Source organism: Etheostoma spectabile, chromosome 12 (genome assembly GCF_008692095.1).
Source record: "Etheostoma spectabile isolate EspeVRDwgs_2016 chromosome 12, UIUC_Espe_1.0, whole genome shotgun sequence".
Lineage (NCBI taxonomy): Eukaryota > Metazoa > Chordata > Actinopteri > Perciformes > Percidae > Etheostoma > Etheostoma spectabile.
Genome location: NC_045744.1, coordinates 13,268,118 through 13,289,151, shown reverse-complemented (window position 1 = coordinate 13,289,151; position 21,034 = coordinate 13,268,118). Strand labels below are relative to the sequence as shown.

The 21,034-nt window shown below is 41.4% G+C and overlaps 1 protein-coding gene and 1 long non-coding RNA gene across 29 annotated transcripts in view; one reads left to right on the top strand and one right to left on the bottom strand.

Annotated features, from left to right (window-relative positions):
• ptprfb (protein tyrosine phosphatase receptor type Fb) overlaps nt 1–21,034 on the top strand; it is a 176,770-nt gene that overhangs the window by 113,078 nt on the left and 42,658 nt on the right. For 14 of the 28 annotated variants that reach the window (XM_032532649.1, XM_032532669.1, XM_032532647.1 and 11 more), the window contains 10 exons: nt 1,630–1,899; nt 2,712–3,293; nt 3,633–3,766; nt 4,340–4,484; nt 8,599–8,904; nt 9,730–9,923; nt 14,888–14,914; nt 18,345–18,462; nt 18,994–19,566; nt 20,306–20,406. In XM_032532649.1, the coding sequence (XP_032388540.1) occupies nt 1,630–1,899; nt 2,712–3,293; nt 3,633–3,766; nt 4,340–4,484; nt 8,599–8,904; nt 9,730–9,923; nt 14,888–14,914; nt 18,345–18,462; nt 18,994–19,566; nt 20,306–20,406 (2,450 nt within the window). The remainder of the gene's footprint in view (nt 1–1,629; nt 1,900–2,711; nt 3,294–3,632; nt 3,767–4,339; nt 4,485–8,598; nt 8,905–9,729; nt 9,924–14,887; nt 14,915–18,344; nt 18,463–18,993; nt 19,567–20,305; nt 20,407–21,034) is intronic. The other 14 variants (XM_032532659.1, XM_032532656.1, XM_032532666.1 and 11 more) reach the window with 3 other exon arrangements.
• LOC116699849 (uncharacterized) lies at nt 108–20,773 on the bottom strand. Its single transcript, XR_004334526.1, has 3 exons — nt 20,762–20,773; nt 10,725–10,727; nt 108–201 (listed from the first exon to the last, which is right to left on the bottom strand). It is a non-coding gene; the product is annotated as an uncharacterized LOC116699849 (long non-coding RNA).

Below are 21,034 nucleotides of genomic sequence, written 5' to 3'. Positions count from 1 at the left end.
TGTTAAATGGATTTTTTTATTTGCCACACCCTCTGAAAAAGTTAGTTCTTATTAAACATACTTTTACATTTGTATTTTTATTTATGAAGGACAACACCCGTTAAACAACATTTCTGTAAATGTGCCAGTGTTAGCCAGTTGGCTAATTTTCAACCGTAGTCCTTTGGCCAGATGATTTTAGACCATAGACCAACTGCAAAGCTTTGATTATGTGTGAAACAAACAAAATCCCAAATACCCCAAACATGCATAATTTGGTGTGTTTTGTGGCTCAGACTTGGGTTATTACTATTTTTGTGAGATATCAAGCCATGATGTTTAGGCCCAAATGACTGTATTGATTAAAAAAAAAAAAACAGCAGTGGGTCTTTATACAGAACCATCATTTTTTGGGGAAAATTCAGATGAGTGTGAGCTAGCTCCAGAGAACCAGCCTTCTCCTGACTCCTGATTTCTAAAGGTGCTTTTGTGTTTTTTCCATTCCACCACATAATGAGGGGAATAACAAGCATGGCTATAACAACGTTCTGGTTCAAATTAGATTGGGATGGGAGGGGTAAAAGGTGGGGGGAGAGGGAAGGTTGAGGGAGACTCACATTTGAAAATCCATTTTCATGTGCAAAAGAGCAATTACAGTCAAGGCTTTTTTCCAGAGAGACACAGAGATGTTGTAGTGCATTAGGGTAAACAAGCAGTATAAATGCATGCTATAGTGTTTTAAATACACACAACCAGCAGTTGTGGGATAGTAGCTATAATAGGTCCTCACTAGGAAGCTAAATGTTTGGCTCAGCTTCAATTTATCCAAAACCAAGGTTAAAGAATTCAGAGACGCTCCTTCTTACACTTACTATGGAAATGTTTATCATAAATTGAACAGGTCCGACAGTTGCCATGTCAAGCAAATAAGTGTGTTGTGGTTGCCAAAAGTTACCAGTAAAAAGATCTGATGTGTGTAAATATGGCAGCCATTTTTTTGTGTATCTTTATTTAGACAGAAAACAAGTCATATGTAAATGCTGACTGCCTGTTTATTCTGGGTAAGCTTTTCAGTATTGCATGGAGCCTCTGCATCAGTGTTTGCCTTGTCCCTGGCGACGTCAACGGGCCCTTCTTGTCTCCATGGGAACCCTTTTTAATGTCAGCCTATCTGCATATCAGAACTGCACAAAGAGAGGGAGGGAGAAAGACAGGCTGAGCAGAAGGAGCCAGAGAGAGGGAGCGGGAGGAGAAATCAAACAATGCTATCTCCACAGTTTCCCTCAATGATGCAACTCTCGCTACCAATTGACACTCTGACAAAAGACGGCCAACATAGTCTCCAGCAAAACTGAACTATTTTTTTGATAATATCCCATTTTGTAGGCAAGAGGATAAAACACCGCCTCAAAGTTTTCTTGTGAATTTCCAGAGCCATTTTTAGACAGTCCTATTATATAGATTATATTCCCATTGTGCTCGTCTGCACATCAGGATAAAAGCGATCATCCCTCCATTAGGTTTGGTTTTCTGAGTTAGCTTTTAGCCTTGTGGTGGGGGAAGACCATTCATGAAATCACATTAAACCGTCTTATTCACCTAGAATATACCTAATCACTATTTTTTCCCTGGCTCTCTTCATCCCCTTAGTGCGAAGAGTCCCACCCAGATTCTCCATTCCACCCACCAACCAAGAGGTGATGCCAGGTGGCAGCGTCAACCTGACATGTGTGGCAGTGGGTTCGCCGATGCCCTATGTCAAGTGGACGATGGGTCAGGTGGAGCTAACCAAGGAGGAAGAGATGCCATTGGGACGAAACGTGCTAGAAGTCACCAACATCCGTGAGTCGGCCAACTACACCTGCGTGGCCATCTCCTCTCTGGGCATGATAGAAGCCACCGCTCAGGTCACTGTCAAAGGTGAGTGCTGTTGTTCAAACCAGTTCAGACTTGTTGTTACATCCTTCTATGTGGTATGTTGTTGCTGTGACGATGCGAACATAGCAGTTGATTTGAGTCACCCAACATCTGATTATGAAATTTTATAACAGAACAAACCACTTTAAAAAAGCTTCTGAAACATCTTGTACATAATCATTGCTGCCCGTGTGCTGTGGTTGTTGTTGGTACTGAGAGGTAAAAATGAAAGGCTGATAATGTTTGCAGTCTCTTTGTCAATGAGCATTGATGTCAGGGCTGGTTTATTTCTTTCGTCATGTTGTGTACCCACCTGTGTGTATGCATGTGTGTTGTCTACCCATCGCAGCCACTCTTATCAGTTTTTGTCTGTATTGATCCCACTTTTCTTGTCATTTAGAGGGACAACAGCAATACGAACTCCTTTAAGGAAGCCATAATGAAGACCCTCTGTTTTGTATCTGTTGTCCAGTCACAATGGAAAGCACTCTTGCAATTTCTTCGTATTGTCAGTAATGGCCAGGCTGGTTAGAACACAAATTAGGATTTCAGTCTAGGTTTTCTATTCATTTGGGGATAATGGCCGCTGACAGCACTATAAGGATTAGCTTATGAAACAATCATTCATTGCTACGAGTTACAGAGACCAAGCATGCCTTGTTTTCCACAAGAGCTGATTTTAGCTGAATTGTGCCTACATTTTGAGAATCATAGTATCAAATATGTCAGATATCCCATTTTCTCTCAAATTACCCACAAATCCTAAAAGTCTATTCTTGATATCAAAGCTAATACCCCGCTTCTCTTTCCCTCAGCCTTGCCAAAGCCCCCCACTTCCCTCATTGTGACTGAGACCACAGCCACCAGTGTGACTCTCACCTGGGACTCTGGAAACCCAGAACCCGTCTCCTACTATATGATCCAGTACAAAGCCAAGTCCTCAGACAATGGCTTTCAGGAAGTGGAAGGTGTGGCAACTACCCGTTACAGCATTGGTGGACTTAGCCCCTACTCTGAGTATGAGTTTCGTGTCATGGCTGTGAACAACATTGGCCGCGGGCCACCCAGCGACCCTGTGGAGACGCGCACCGGTGAGCAGGCCCCCTCCTCGCCACCTCTGCACGTCCAAGCGCGCATGCTGAGCGCCAGCACAATGCTGGTGCAGTGGGAACCACCCGAGGAACCCAACGGGCAAATCAGGGGCTACCGGGTCTACTACAGCTCGGACCTGACAGCTCCGCTCAGCGCCTGGCAGAAACACAACACAGATGACAGCAGTCTAACTACCATCTCAGGCCTGACTCCCGATATCACCTACAGCCTCAGGGTGCTGGGCTTCACCTCTGTAGGTGATGGCCCACCTTCTGACATCCTGCAAGTCAAAACCCAGCAGGGAGGTGAGCAGCCAGTAACTGTGTGTGGCTCTTTTTAAAATTGTGTGTATATTCACGTGCAGATGACAAGACAAAGTGACAGCTGAGGTTAGGCATGAATAGCTGAAGTATTTTATTTGGCCAGTGTTGTGTGTTTTGTATATACCTACAGCATATGTGGAAGGGCTCAGGCTATTTGTGTTTGTTTGTCTCCCCCATGCAAATGCCTTCCCATACAATTAGTTTTGGGGAGGATGGGATTGCTACTGACGCTGTGGAGAACATTCAGCTTTTTTTGTTCTTCAATTCTTCTCTTCTTTTTTGTTCTTTAAAACCTCTGTCCTTTTGCCCCTCTGTGCCCAGTCCCTGCCCAGCCGTCCAGCTTTGAGGCTGAAGCAGAGCTGGACAGCCGCATCATGCTAACGTGGCTGTGGCCCGTACAGGACCCTATCACAAAGTATGAGCTGCAGTACTGGGAGGCCGGCTCAGAGAACAAGGTTAGAATATCAAAATGGATAACAACATGAAGTTATAACTATTGTATGACCTTATTTTCTCTCCTACATACCATCTATCTATCTATCTATCTATCTATCTATCTATCTCATTTATACTCTCTCATATTCGGCTCTGAGAATGCAGACAAATTAATCTTGTTTTTTTATGATGCACTTTCTCTGAATAGGAAGCATCAGCTGCAGCAATATACAGTCAACTCCCCAGCTGATGAGAAAGATTTACTGTAGTAACAGACAGCAAAGTTGTTCTGTTCTGTTCTGTCTGTCTGTGTTGTGGCCCTTCATTCAACTCTGCTGGATTGCTGCACCAGTTGTAAACTAGAGGACAATTTGTTTTTGGAACAAGTAGCTCTCACATTTGGCTGCATTCTCTACTTTGTATGCATGAAGGAAGGAGAGACAGCAGTCTAGACTAGGATTTCAGTTGAACAGTAATTACTCCATGCCAAACAATACAACATTTACTACCCCTCTAGCTTAACACATGAGGAGACCTCTGTGACTGTGATTTAAATGTATTGGTATCTTTCTGTCTAATTCAAACCCTTCCAGATACATGTGCTCTTTAACCCAGCTGGCTCCTATGCTGTGGACGGTTTAAAGCCTGACACCTTGTATCGTTTCTCGCTGGCAGCCCGTTCTGAAATGGGTTTAGGCGTCTACACCCAGCCCATCGAGGCTCGCACCGCCCAGTCCAGTAAGTACATTTTTCCCTTGTGTCTTATGTCCTTGTTGTCCACTAACCGGTAATTTTTGTCGAGAAACCACTGCCGGCTGGAGCAGGTTTAGGTTTAGGCAGGAGAGTTTCATAGGGCTTAAGTCAGACAGCGTTGGCAACATGAATGTCAAGTCAATTTCAGAAGAACATAAAATGCTGACAGTGCAGCCATCCTGGTCAGCCTCACACTTCCACCACCTCCCCTTCTGTCACCAACACTAACCCTCCTGTCCATCTATCTGAGGGCAGGCCCTGTGTTCAAAGGTACGTTTAATGTGTCATGTTCCCACATTCGTGAGCTGTGCTGTGTTATTTTGCCTCATATCATTATGTGCTTTTTCAGTGCCAGCACTTAAAATGTCACTCTCTGCCAGCTGACTGCTGTTATTTTTGCTGTACCACATCACCCGGGAGGCTTATATTCTTTACATTTGCCTTGAACAGAACTACATTTTATGTAAAGCAAAAGGTTCATATGAATAATTTTACTTTTCTAATTTGTACTTAAGTTATATCTATGGTATGACTTAAGTGGGAGAATGCAACTCCTGAACCTGCCAGAGAGTAGACATATCACTCGGTACAGAAACTCTCAGTCCACTCGCGGTTGTTAAGAGATGTAACGGAGTGGAGCTTCTGTCCTCACAGTAGACCTTTGGGCACAGACACCTTAAGAAACCTTCAGAAACATTTACTTTTGGCCTGCCATCAACTTAATCATGGAATTAACGTTGATTAGTAACAGTTGATTTGTGCAAAATTGCACCGGTGCGCACATTTAAACACTCTAATTTTCACTTGCATATGCTGCAAAACGCTGCATTGTACAGTAGAACCCTAGCAGGCTGTGGTAGAAAACAGTAAAGGAAGGATCAGATTTTGATTGGCTTTTTAGTGGATACCGATATATTATGTTTTACTTATTAATGGTCTAGAAAAGAAAAGAATACAATAATGGATACCGATATATTACGTTTTACTTATCACTGGTCTAGAAAGGAAAAGAATACAATAGACCGGACAGAAGGTATGGATATCTCTTTTTGAAAAATCTTTCCCCATTAGGACAGACACTATCATTGAATAGCTAGCATCTCTGACAACCACAGAGTTATATAACTGTCGATTGAGACCACGAGTGGTGATGAGTCTGTGTCCTTGGGCCTCTTGACAGCAGGAGTCACAAGGACACAGACTTTGGAGAACAGAATTTGGATTTCATGCGGCGGGAGGAAGGTGTGCATGAAATAAGCATCAGCCCTGGGAAGGTTCTGAGGCAAATAGGCAGTGGGAAAGTGTGACATTTTCTAGTGCTGCATTTAAATGTTAGTATCATTTTTTTAAGATTCAGAGCAATGAACAGAACTCAACTCTAAGATACAACATTACAACCACTGCTACTCAGCTATAGGCTTGACACAGTCTGTAAAAGATATGTGATGCTTTACCTAAAACGGTAAGGAAAATTATATATTTAAATAACAATTGAATCTTAGTAGTTCAAGGTGCAATTCATAAGCAAAATATCAGAACACAGGATGGAAACCAAAAACAGCAGTGAAACAGTTCTGTATACAGTATGTAATATATATATTGGGCTTTGTCATTTGGAGGAGAAAGAGGTAAATAGAGGTGTTTTATCTTCTTCATCTATAATTTTTGTCTCTATTCTAAGCCCACTCTTTGTCTTGCTCATTTTTGCCTCGGAGGCGTATGTATTTCCTCTGGTGTTGTCCTCCCCTCATCCAATTTGACTTTGATCTAGCAGATTTTTAATCAGAACCTAAATTTCATAATCTATTCTGTAAATCATTAGCATTATTTTGATTCAGCCTGTCACCTTTTTGTAATACACACAATATCAGGTCTTTGTGGTTTTTACTCACTTATGGATCATTGACCACTTGAGGACACTCAGTTATCTTCTTTTTTTGGAAAGGTGGAGTTTCATGTTCTGGATTGAGTTTATTGAATTCACATTTGAGCTAACTGTTTATTGCTCTGTTTATATAATCTTAAATCTCATGGGCATGCTTTGTAAGAACACTTTTGTTTTATTTATTTATTGTGGTTCTTTTTATGCTCCTCTAAAGAGGCCTTATCTGTAGAGTTGAATATGTTTGTGATTGAGTTAGATGCATGAAATGTATAAACAATATTGTGTTTGTTTCAGGTTTCTTCTTGTTCCCTTTTTTAAAAATGTTTATTGGTTTTCTACCTCTGGACTTAAGAGTTTACATATATTTTAAAATTTGGCTGTTGTAAATAATTATTTATATTAATTTATTTATTTATTAACCTTATAATTCCAAACTCTAGACATGTTCTACTGTATATGCTATTTGTCTTTCTACACATACTAGCCAGAGTTGGTTGCTATCATAAAACAAAGCAAGGTGGGGGGGACAGAATTAAATCTGGCATGTTGGTATTGTGCTGAGAATTAAATAAAATGTTGATGACGATGATAATGTCATTTTAAATACCAAAACCATACTGTCATTCAAATCAACAGGGTTTGTAACAGAGCAGCACATTGTTGCATTCAATCTTAAACATTTACAAATTTGTCCCATTTGATAATAATAACATTATAGTTTTCCATTGGGGTGGCTACAAACCTGATGTTGACATTAGCTGGAATGTTCATGACTGTTAATGATTATGTAATGAGAGGTTTATGTATGACTTCAAAGACAGCCCAGTGTATCTCAGCTGCAGCACTGACCAGGGTCTGACAAACAATGTTAGGAAGCCCAGAGCTTCTGCATCAATGTGTGAACACCAGTCAACACTCTCAAGCACTTGTTCACACACATCTATGACCAGTTTATTGCTCAATCAACATACTGCAAGAGGCAGCAGAAAGGGCAGTTAGGAACAAATTACATCTTAATAACAACATGGCCTTGTACAATTTTGGCTTATTGTATATTTGGTTCATCCCACCCTGTATTTCATGGCCTCTCGCATAAATACAGTGCCAAACACAGCTTCAGCAGTAGCCTAGTAATGTGTTTTTGCAGCCAATCTCTCAGTCCGGAGGTAGTATCCTGTTTAGTATGGAAGCTTTTTGTATTCAGTATAAAAAATGTAAATGTAATATTCCTTGCAATGTAATACATATGACCTACAGTATGAGTAAAAATGATTTCTGAATCTCACCAGCTCAGAAAGTAACTCAAAATAGACGTTCATAGGTACAATACATGACATATCCAAAACATGGAATAGGTTGCTGGACCCTGATATAATTTACCTCAGATAGAATCAAAATCTTAAAAAAAAGAAGGTAAAAAAACATTAAAACCAGCTTTGTACTGTGTGACGGGCCTTATCTATAGGGGCAACACATAAGCATAAATATTTAGATCATACATTAACATTGCATTTCCACTGAAAAGACTGATGCTTTTTTCCACGGTTTTCACTTTCCAAGCCTAATGTGTAATCAGGGTCCGAAATTAACAGCCACCATGCACCAAATACAGGTAGATTTTCTGTTTGGCGAGTAACTCTCAGAAGGCCGCTTGGGCAAGAGGAAAACAAATGACGATGGACATTTTTTTCTTCAGTTTTTTCATCTTGAGGAGTTCAGGATGCTCCTGCAAAAACATGAGACAAATAAAGCAGCAAAAACACAAGGCGCTCAGCAAAGCAAAAGCAGCGAGCAAAAAGATGTAGTCTTATTGAACGCTACTACAATAGGGCGCCCCAGTCAGCTAAACACTTAGGGCCACAGATACTCTGTGTAACACCTGTCCCAATTTAGCTTTCTTGAAGAAAAAGAAATGCATGCGCAGTGCAATAGAAAAGACTTAAATTGGCTCGATAGGGATATATGTCAGATGAACAGGAAAATTATACAATTTCAGTCTTTAAATATAGCTTTGTTTTTGTTTTTATACATACTGTAGGTGGGGAAATAAAAAAATATTACATTTACGTTTTGAATATTACATTTAAATTTTCATATTGACTACGGTACAAAAAGCTATCACGGTTTTGCCTTTGTTTGCTTGCGTTTTTGTTTATTTATTTTTGCTTGGTCCGTGCCCCCTGTACATGTGGTTGTGCTCCCCTCCCCCTACAGCCCCATCCGCCCCCCCTCAGGATGTACAGCTAGTCAGCCTGAGCTCGACCAGTCTCAAGGTGAGTTGGGTGGCACCGCCTGCTGCTAGCCGCCACGGCGCCATTGTGCGCTACACAGTCAGCTACCAGGCCCTGGCTGGAGAGGACACGGAGCGGCATGAGGTGACGGGCATCGGTGCAGATGCCACCAGCTATTTGCTGGAGGGCCTGGAGAAGTGGACTGAGTATCAGGTGTGGGTGAGGGCACACACTCACGTGGGCCCAGGCCCAGAGAGTGCCCCAGTGAGGATGAAAACCAAAGAGGATGGTAGGTAGAAACCTCCCCTTAAGCAGAGTGTTCTAAGACTCTCCTTTGCTTGAGGCTGCCTGCCAATATTTTCCCTCACTCCCTTCAACTCCTACTGCATATTTGTGTTCCGTTGATCAATTTTGAATTAATGAGCCAATTGTGGTAGGTTAGGGGGTTATCTTCTCTTTTTTTCCTCTTTCCAGCTTGCTCTCTATGGCTTTTACACTTTACATCTACGACAGGTTAAGGCTCATCACCCCCGGTCCCCAGATCTGCACCACTTTCCTCTGCTTTCACTGTTTTAAATGCCTTCTTGTTTTCTTTCTTCTGTTCTGAGGAATAGAATTGGAGCAGAGCTCCCCCTCTCACTTCTATCACTCTTGCCTCTTTTACGCATTCGCTCCTTGTTTTGTGTTTGATAGAGAGTGGCTGCTCCTAAGAGGGAGTCGTCTATAATTAATGTGTTTGAAGTTTGCTGCAACACAGCTAATTTCATACTGAAATTAGGGGCATTACAGACATCGCTAGACCATATTCTGTCCCGCAGTGTTTTGGGGACACGGTAGACATAGAAGGCCCACACTGAGTAGAGATGATTGTGATTCATGGCCAAATCTAGTATCACTTTCTTCTACTGAGCACTCAAGTCTATAAAAAAAAAACTCAGGAGTCATTATTTTGATAGTTTTTGGCTCCTCATCAGAAAACACAGTGAAGTGAGGAAAATCACCAGCTCAGCATATTTTGACTATTTCCTCCCTCCCTCTCTCTTTTACTGTCTCTTTCTCTTTCTGTCTTACTATTGCATTCTGCATTCTCTCTCTCTCGTTTTTTGGTTTCCAGTGCCGGGAGCACCCCCCAGGAAGCTGGAGGTTGAGGCCATCAACTCCACAGCAATCCGGGTAACGTGGAAGCCGCCCCTGCAGGGGAAGCAGCACGGCCAAATCCGAGGCTACCAAGTCATCTTCTCTCGACTTGAAAACGGTGAACCGCGAGGCCAGCCTAACATCATGGATGTTGCCTTGCCAGAGGCACAGGTACTAGATGATTTCTTACCCTTGATCAGTCTGTCTCTGTCTTTCTTTCTCTGTCTTGTGTTCATTTCCCATTTTTCTTATTCTCCACCGTTCTCGTATTCCCTTCCATTCTCTGAGTTCACACTTCATTTCCCCCATACCGGGTGCCACACATGGCATTTTCTTTCTGCCGACTGCAGTTTCCCCACCCCCTCTCTTTTTCCATCTTTTTCCACATGTGACGTTTGACTCTAAATTGGTACCCTGCTCCCACAGCTTTGGATTAGCTGTCGTAACAAGATCCATTCTAATTCTACAGTAATAGCTATTAAATATTTTATATGTGCAACATCAGGATGGGGCTTAGTGGAATCAATGCACCTCTCTTTGCCGGTTTTAGTAGTAATACATATGCACTGCCTTGTTACCATGTTCATAAATTAGAGTTATTTTCCTGACGCCGCCCTTTACACACTAATGCAGGCTGCTTCAAATCGCCAAAAGCTATGTAACACCATGAGGTGGATGATAGATTGTAATCCTTAAGAGGGATTCAGATATTCATGAATATCTTCAAGCCAAAAAATCCCCATTCTCACTTTTCCCTCTCTTTGGGAGGGGAGACACCAGCTTGAAAGCCTCCTTCTGATTGTTTGCCGGGAGTAACATTTGCACGGACACGCATTCACTCACACCCCCCATGGCCTCTTGCAAAAACATCTAATTTGAACAAGTAAGCGCTGGTTCAGCTCCCTGGCAGTGCATGCTGCTGTGCCCTTGAGTGGAGCTATTAACCCTCATTTGCTTTGGCAAACACCCCACTGTCTTAAGTCTTATCATTACACTAGAGCAAGCACTGTCAAAGTTACCTTGAAATGACGTGTCAGATGTGCTTCATCCCAAGTTACGCAAAGTTGGAGCTTGGGGATCCCAGTTGTGTAACTGCCCGTGAATCCAGTGTTAAATACATAATGATTATTTTTTGCGTGGTTGTCAAGCCACCGAAGTGGCACATGGAACTTTTTGCTGGATAGAGCTGAGAATAACTGTATACGTGAGGCTCTTTCTGACATCGCCTGATCATGTTCTTTACACCTCAATGTCATTATTATCTGACTGTGTAGTACGGGGGTTAACAACCAGGTCTGCATCATTTGGTCTGAAAGAAGACAAAGACATGGTGGCTGCACCTCTTTCAGGAAGTGTTTTGGACATGTTTAGCGTAACTTTGTTTTGTATTATAAAAAACTACACTGAACATGACCCTACTTGTTGTGCAAACAATTCCTTTTCTTCTTTTGCCTCCAACTCCCTTCTTCTCATGTCCTCTTTTTGCACCCTAGCCAGTTGAGTAATTACCAGAGGCTTGCATGAGGGTTGCTTACCCTTGATTGTGTGATCTCAACAGATTGTTTTCTATGAAACATCACTGAGTAACCAACCTGTAAGGACCTGCCCAGATGTCATTAAAGACCACACAGTCAGGCGATGCTCCCTTGTCCACGTTCACCCAACTGGTTTTTAGAACAATACCTATTTTTCTCACACATCTTTCCATTCCCATACCCCTACAACAAGTGAGGGAAGAAAGCAAAGATAACATGAGCAGACATGCTCACTGTTAGATCAACCTTGTAGTAGGCGTTCCAGCTGGCTGAGAAGAGTTCATGACTCATCCTAGATTCATGCAAATCCCACAAACGCACACCTGTAATTGATGATGAATAACAGGAAGGAAAAAAAATGATTTTCTTCTATCTTGGCACATCCCATAGTGTTTCTCTCAAGAATTTGCCTCATGTGTTGTGAAATTGGTTCCATATCCACCCTTTCACCTGCATTGGATGCACAGTAGGCCTGCCAGGAGGAAAAGAAAAATCCATATTTTCCAGGGATTTCACAATATGGCACAACCCCACCTTAGGCTTCAATCACAAATCTAAGCAGACTGATTGGATTGCAGATTGTGTCAAAATCACTATAACCTCTCCCCTTGTTTTTGTCTCTTTGTTTTAAGTTCCTTTTCTCCTCTTCACCCTCTCTCAGGGTTAGCTGAAACACTGGGAGAAGAGCTAGGAGAGCATGCTTGTGCGTGGGCAGTTTAAGCGCCTCTTTTCTTTTCAAGCAGGAGCCCACACAGTGCCCTCATTTCCCTGCTAAATTTAAACCAGAGACCGTGTTACGGTGTGATGTTATCGACCCCTTTCCAACCATGCTTCTATTGGGAAAGTGGCCTGAACCTGAGTGGGCAACCGCTCACAACATAGCCTGTTCCATCACTATGCACTCACAGCCACCTCTAGGCTCATGTGTTTCATATAGTCGTCTATAAAAGTTGATTTTGAAGTCATTAGTCTGTGTTTCCATACACTTTCTGTACAAGTTTGCCTTTCTCCACAAGTTTGCCGTTATTCAGCACTACTTTCCCAGGTTCATTTTGTTCGACCACTAAAGAGTTTATGTTCTGTGTGTGTGTGTGTTTGTGTCATCGTGTGCGTGCATGCGTTTGTGAGTGGGGGCGAGAAGGCCATGCCTCACTGCGTCTTTGGCCATCCCTGCCTCAGATTGGAGTTGAATGTGAATCAGAGAAAAAAGAGAAAAGAAGCACCTCAGCCCATTTCACTCCATCAATCATGACAGCTCCTTCTCTTCCACATCACTCGTTCCTCCCTCGTTCCCATTTTTATAGCCACACATCTCAGCCCATGTCATCACATTTGCATTCACCCGCCTGCAAATTATACCGTTCCGTTTCCACGAACGACGCTTATCAGCAATGATGTGTTTTCAGCTTGTGTTGGCATTCGAAATATAAATGGGAGATAATTTATAATTCTCCCATGGATTTAAGCAGAAAGCAAATACAGTTGCGATAGAAAGGGATTAAGCCCAAGATGAGATACTGTAGGAACTCTTGCAAACCTTAATGTGGTTGCTGCTCTGTTGACATAATGAGTGGAATCAACAATAAACAAATTAAGCAATTAGCCACATTGCAAACTGTTATTGATAGAGTTAAGTAGCAGCTGTTATTAAATGGTACTCTTTAGTGCTGCTACATCGGGGGAGCATGAGGCAGCATTTTTTGAATGTGTGAAGTGTCCCGTACCAGTCACACAAAGGTCTTTATCAACAACCAGCTAACTGATGCTTCAGTTAGCTGGTTGTTGATAAAGACCCATTCACAGGGAGGAGGGCAGAGAAGTATTTTGTCTTTTCATATGCCAACAGTCAATGGAGAATGATGAACACATCTCTCCTGTGCACAATAAATCAGTAGTGTGTAAGACTTACTCCCTTTGTGGAAATCTGGAGAGGCAAGAAGGGAAAGATGGGCAGGCAGGCAGGAAGGCAGGCACCACTGCCATTTTTTTTCTTGAAAGCATGTGTCTACTGTATAAACTTCATGTTGTTCTTCTTAAAGGACTAGTTCACCTAAATTATAAAAAGAAATTTTCTCAATTACCTTTCATGGTATTTGGATCATATCAAAAATAATTGATTTTGTCTGTCTCAATTAAAATAGCCCCACATCATCAAATACCCTTCACCATACCTAGAGATTGGCATGGGGTACTTTCCATAAAATCATCTCTCAATGCAAATCATCCCAGCTATTAGGCTAACTGAAATAAAACCATGCCCATCTCTAAGTACGGTGAAGGGAATGGGAAGATGTGGGGCTAATTTAATTCCAAAGGCCAAGAGAACTTTATCAGGTTGCAGTAGTATCCTGGATCCATAAAATAACTGGCCTTTAAAAATATACATCTGTCTGCTTCTACGGGAATTTAACGTAGGGGTGTGTATACTTATGTCCCCTGTATCTTAAGGAAGAAAATTTATTTATTTACGATACATTATTCATTCACAAAGAAAAGTGGTGTCCTTAAAGGTTTGGTTTTTCCTTAAGGCACTAAGATCAATTTCCAAAAGATGATTTTTGTTCCTCTTTTTAAGTCAACTTTAGCATGGGTTCCTGAACTTATGAGCAGCACTATAACTATCTGCATTAATTAATACCAAAAGAGGTATCATATTTATTTTTAATTTAGGTGCTAGAATTGTTTATGGAGACTTTGCCTCCTTCCTTAATCCCTTCATGCCAGTCTCTTCCATCTCTCCCAGTGTTCCTCACTCCACCAGCAGTTCTTGTAGTTACGCAATGTTTAAATGTAATTGCTTGCTGCCATCACCCTCGCCCACCGTTCTTCTTCAGCCCCCCTTGTTTTTGTGTTTTCCATTTTGTCCCACACCATTGTCACAAGTGTCATCTCTCCTGCCTCTTGTCAGCCAGGCCACCCATCGGTGAACTCTTCTTCAGTAGCTGAACTGGAGCGAGTTGCTGGTAAACACCAGCAGTTGCGTTCTGCATCGATGGGGTTTGATGTCACAGGGCTAGCATAGCAGCACTGGTAATAGGATTTCACGCTCGTCACCGACGGAGCCCCGCGGCACGAAATGGGCTTTCACTTCCCCTGGGAATCACTTGGCCAAGCACAGCGAGAAAAGAGAAAATTTAAAAAACATATTGAAATATAATGAATAAAAGGCCCTCCCTCCATTTCTGCAAAGAGGAAAGAGGAAATGCTTCAACGATTCTGCATATTTAATGCTTTATGTCCACAGTGGGATAGTTATCATACTGAATAGAGGTGTTCTGTGATTAAGGATGACAGAGGTTTTTATTCGATTTATAGGAAAATGAGAAACAAGGCAGTGCATCATAAGCCATAATAAATTTCACAACCTTTGCTCAACTTGGCTACACAATTTGTTTTATGCCATTCAACTTTATTCTTTTTTTACTCCTTTACTTTCAGCACACTCTCTCCCTCTGTGTTTTTTTCTTACTGCATGACTCTGTTGACACCTACATTGCATCTGTCTTTGAGTGAAAAAAAGACTAGTGCTTTTTTTCCTGTTTTGTTGTCTCTGACTCATTTCTCTCCCCATCCTGTGTCCTGTGTCTTCTCTCCCATCAGTGGAATATTGAGGAGTCCACCGAGCATGTGAGTAACCCTCATGTGTTGCTGCTGGGTTGTCTTGCTGGGCAGGCTCTTCTCCCCCCTGCAATTTGGGGTTGCTGTGTATGCTTGCCTGTTTGGATTATGAGTTGTGTGTTTGTTTATTTCTGTGTAAGCCATGCTTGTAATCCACTTGGTGTGAATCCTCGTGAAAGATCATAACTCCATCATAACCACAGCCAGAGGTGTGTGTCCTGATGATTCCTGGTTTTTATATTTGTTTGTGTGTGTGTGTGTGTGTGTGTGTGTTCTCTAAAAACTACTACAACCACAAAGCATGAGGATTATTTCAACTGATGATTGCGTACAAGTCTAGTATTTCTACATTTTACCACAAGACCAACTTGTAGGCTGGGCATTCACGCAAATCTGAGGCAATTACTGCAGCGAGTATGCAGCCTTTTTCCCCGTGTACAGTGCACTCAAAGGCTATGTGTCACTATCCCAGTGTGATGCTGACATTAATCAGGCTCGCCTAACCTGCTGTCTCCCCTACTGTTCAAATGACATGTCTATCTGAGGGGAGGAGCTGTGTGTTTTATCAGCTCCACACATCTCCAAGATTGCCACCAGCCTTTCATGTTCTTTTCATTTGCCTGGATGGCTGCTCACTGTTCCATGGCTGTCATGCAGCCCTTTGTTATGGCTTATTACCTTCTAGACATCATATTGCACTAGCATAATTGCAGAGCCTCTTAATGTTCCTAGTCAGAAATAGAAACCTGCCAGAATAAAAATACCGCATTCAAACAGGGTCAAGGTTGTTATAAAAAAGGTTTATTGTCTTCATTCGTTCAATTTACTTAAGCATTTTTTGGTACCTGTTCCTCTCTCACAGAACTACTTAATTAATCTAGTGACAACCTACAAAGGTTGAGGGACACTGAGTACTTTTGGTTATCTGTTTATATATCAACAATGTATGTCTTTCTTCACAAAAGAGCAAGCAGGATGTGCGCAGATCCTTTTATTTAACAGCTAGTTAAACAGAAATATGTTTACACACTACACATGGCCAGATTTCTTCAGGGACACAGGCTTGCCTCCTCTCCTCCTCTTTAAATGTGTTGATTAACACTTGACAGACAGAGAGCCAGACACTGTCAGAAGATGACATCCATTCACACATCTTTATTATTTCTTTAGCAGTAATGTTTAGGCAAAAGCAGTCTGTGTCTAGTGACTAGCAAGAGACAGATGTCAATAGCAAAAACATTAGCATTTCTTGTTGACCCATGTTCACGGGGCGTAGGATTCTGAACCATTTTTTTCAGATAGTTATGGCATTTTTAAGGCAAATCAACACAAATAGAACACAACTCAAATCTTTCCCTTGAGCAAAAAAATTCCTGAAGTCTATGTATTTGTTTTAACATTGCTGCCTATTTTCTACAGTAGTAAGGATATTGGTGTGGGGAGGCTTGTAGAGAAGATTCTATTTCTATAACTAGTCGACTTGATAATCTCTGTAATGCCCTTTGGTGCAGCTCTAAGCATTTGCTCTGAAGAAAACTTTGAAGCCTTGCCTTTTCTATTTCTGCTGAGTTTCAAAAGTGTTACTAGACCCAATTTGACCTTGCCAGAATAGGGAAAAAATGATATCTGTGGCTGCCACTGCTGAGACTGTTAAAGCCATTTTGTATGATTAAAGTAATGAGACGTCCTCCATAAAGTTAAAACGGTTTTATGATACAGTAATTTAGCATTTTCTCCCCTGTCTCGCTTAAAGGCTAGTATGGGAAAACCAAATGTCCCTTAAAGAGAGGACAGTAAAAAAGCATTGTCAAACAGAGCTGGCCTACATACACTATTAAATGTTGTTCTATGGTTAGGAAATTAAAACTTCAGTAGTTAGAGAAACAGCAATAGGGCAAAGCCGTATAATATCCCAAGATTATTAGAAGTTTACGAGGAGTTCCAGCAGGAGGGCTTGAAGCCATTGGCCTAATCATCCTCTCAGTGGCCCCAGTCAGAAACAGAAAACTCCAGCATGTGTGCTCAAGCCGCAGTAGTTTGTTATTGGTATTGAGTGTGCTCTCATGTCTGCGTGTACCATTACGTTGTATCATTGTACAGACATGCATGCATACTTAAGTGAGTGTTTATACGTAGTATGTAAACTTCACATTGCTGAGTATGTGCTAGGGCTGGGCAATATATTGATATTATATCAATATTGTGATATGAGAGTAGATATTGTCTTAGATGTTGGATATCATAATATCGTGATATGACATAAGTGTTGTCTTTCACTGGTTTTAATGGCTGCATTACAGTAAAGTGATGTACTTTTCTGAACTCACCAGACTGTTCTAGCTGTTTTATTATTTGCATTTTCCCCACTTGGACATTATGTCCACATTACTGATGATTATTCAGCTAAAATCTAAGTGTGAAGATATTTTGTTAAAGCGCCAATTGTCAATTGAATATCGCCGCAGTATTGATATCGAGGTACTTGGTCAATAATATTGTGCTGATCTGATTTCTTCCCTAGCGCCCAGCCCTAGCATGTGCATTCACGTACGTGTGTGTATGTCTGTTTACATGTGGGCTTTGTTTAAGCTCAGAGAGTGTTTAATTCTGTGTGGGTGTGTTTTTATTCAGACTGATGCAGTCTGGTGAAGTGAGTGCCAGCACTGCAGCAGGTTACCAATAATGGTGTGTTATCTCAGTTGTTTGTTGTTGTTGTTCTCCTGCCTGTTTGTTCCTGACTGTTAAGGTATTGATTTGTTCAACCACCAAAGTGTGTCTGTGTTTTTTAGACTGTTTAACCCAAATTGCATGAGAATCCAGAGGACAAGAAATATCAAGAATAAAACTTAATTATTTATAAAAAATAAAATAGAATAAAAAGTGTAACATCTGTCCGATGTTATTTTTATCTTTAAGATTTATAAAGAGTATTTACAGTATGTCCCACAGTCAGAAGTGTACAATTTGTGGGCTTTTATAGACTGCAGTGAAGTGATGATCCTAAACTCCTCTAGGTATAATCTCATTCTTATCCATGCAGCAGGGATGAACACTGATACACTGGTGACGTTTTTGATTATTTGGTTGGTTTGTTGGTTAATGGGTTTAGATTGTGCCTTACAATTGGGCCCAGGAGTTTTTCTTGATTAAGAAAAGTTCCAGGTCCTGGTTGGGTGCCTTTTTAAAACCTTTCTCTGTTAAATGCTTCAAATGTTTTGTTTCCTATTATAGGGAAATTGATCAGGAAACTACAAGTGGATGGAGAAGGGGGTTTGATCTAATTTGGTTTCTGTTGGTGCTGTATGTTTTGTGAGGGCAACCGGAGCTTGTGTGAGAAGGGGGTTGTTTTGGGTTTGTTTGTTTTTTGCCATTAGGGCGGTCCCGCTCAGACTCACTGATTCCTTATAATCTCTGACCTCGTGATTTGTCCATTTTGCAGGAGGCCATCATTGGTGGACTGCACTCTGAAACCACTTACTCTGTCACTGTAGCAGCATACACCACCAAGGGAGATGGAGCTCGTAGCAAAGCCAAAGTCATCACCACGACTGGAGCAGGTTAGAGTTGGTTTTATCAGGGTTATTATGTAAGACATAGGATATGTGTTTACTGTGAATACTGGGGTATTATCTTTACGCTTTTCAACGGATAACATCTGTTCTCTTATAATATGATTATAAGACTGGAATATCAGGTTAGTTTTAGTGGAATGCTACATGTATGTTAGCTTCAACACCGTGACTAGTTTTTACCATAACTAACTGGTGTTGAAGTTGTATGAGAAAGGCATGTAACCTTCATATCGTCATATGTAGTGTATTAGTGAACTTTTAAAGACGCTGTTTAATTTTGTTACTAGCCGTTTCCAGTCCAACTGCTAAGCTAAGCTAACCAGCTACTAGCTTTAGCATTATTTTTAACAGACAGATATTAAATTGGTATTCATTTTCTATTAACGATTTGCCAGAAACCCCAAAAAGCATATTTTCCATAATTATGAACTATTCAAATTTAATCTGAAGGTTGGATAGTTCCTGCATATTTTGAAGAATTATAAAACAACTTACTCTTTCTTTCTTTTTTTTTAGTGCCAGGCAAGCCCACCATGATGATCAGCACCACAATGGGCAACACAGCACTGACGCAGTGGCAGCCGCCTAAGGAAATGGTGGGGGAGCTGATGGGCTACCAGCTGCAGTACAAGCGCACTGATGAAGAAACCTACACGTCACGCGAGCTGAGAAAGACTGATGACCATTACACTGTCACTGGGCTGCACAGAGGCGCCACCTACGTCTTCCGCCTCAGCGCCCGTAATCGTGCAGGCCTCGGCGAGGCCTACGTAAAGGAGATTAGCACCCCTGAAGACGTACCCTCAGGTTTCCCGTTCAACCTTCAAGTCACAGGGTTGACCCAGTCCAGCACCCAGCTGACTTGGGAGCCCCCACTGCAAGCCGAACGGAATGGGAAGATTGCATACTACATGGTTGTGTACAGGGACATCAACAGTCAGCAGAACAGCACCAACCGCACGGCAGACACGCATATGACTATCCAGGGCCTTAATCCTGACACCACCTATGACATCCGGGTGCAGGCGTTCACCAGTAAGGGCGGGGGACCCCTCAGCCCCAGCATTCAGAGCAGGACCATGTCCAATGGTAGGACACATGACTGACATTAATATAAACATGCCAGAGGTGTTTAATTTGAAAACAAACACTCATAATATATGCACACATAATCATTACACACTCATGAATATCTACAAATGCAACCTTGCCCACAACATAGATTTTGAACATTATAGCTGTTTTTTTTTTTTTTACAGTGCCATGTCTTTCTCATCTACCATTCAGTACAGTACAGCACTGTGTGTATTGATTTATAGAGTACTAATCTCATTACACGCTATAGTCACATTACCATGCCTCCTCATCCTCCCTCCCATTAGACACAATTCTGAAGCATACCCAGCATGTACCTCCTTGTGTAATTTATAATCTTATAAATGTACTGTATGATTTCTTATTTATAACCAGTTGTGTGTGATGCCTATTTTAAGACACATATTGCCACTCCCACTCCCATATACATATCTTGGTAATTACAGAGATCTCTGCCTGTTGTGTACGTCTCATTGCGGCTTAGGGAGATAAAGGCTATTTTTATGTGATCTATAACAAAACGTGAATGAGATTGTTGATGTTTATGGTACCTCCCTGTGGCTTGTTAAGTTTGGTCATAAGGAATCGCCATGGAATATGTTTTCATTGTTTGCTAATGGGGTTACTTGCTGTACTGTACAGTAGTGTGACATTTTATTTCAAGCAGAACTTACAATTTGTGGTGTACAAAATGTCTTACTAAGATATTAAACAAAGAATGTTCCCACGCTAGATTTTCCCACCTTGAACTTTGGTGTCAAAGCTGTCATGAAAACATCTGTCCTCCTCACCTGGGATTTGCCACCAAACTACAAATCCCAAGTGCCTTTCAAGGTGAGTGCCAAGATTTCAGCAATCCTGATAAGAATCCTCATCTATTTTTGCAAAGACAGACTCAAGAAATGTCACCATGAACACAATTTGCATAGACTTTACCTTAATGAAAACTTTTCAGTGGTTTTATGAACTTTAAAACTTTGTTTTATATCATTGTAGATTTGTACATTTTTAACTACCAAAATACAGTAGAAAAATGATTTTAAAAAGATTTCCTAGGAAAGCTATTCCTGTCATTGTTACTAAAACACAATGTATAACTTGCACTAATGTACATATATTTGTAACATAATTGTATTGCAGCGCCACACTGAAGGTTGTTAACACTTTCACCAAGGTGTGATGCAGTGACTTTCCTAAAAATCTAAAAAGCTAGATTCATGCTCATTTACGAGGTGTAATAATCTGTCAAAAATGATATTATATCAATTCCCACCCCATGGTAATGAAGCGAAGACAACTTGAAGTGAAAAAAAACTATTGGATATGCACCAATGGGCAAGTGTGACACTGAAACTCATGAGATGAGGTGTCAGGGTGCCTCCCTTAGGACCATGCTGCTTTTTTTCATGTGTCTGTGTGTGTGTGTGTGTGTGTGGTGAGACTAAAAGACTAGAGTATTGCA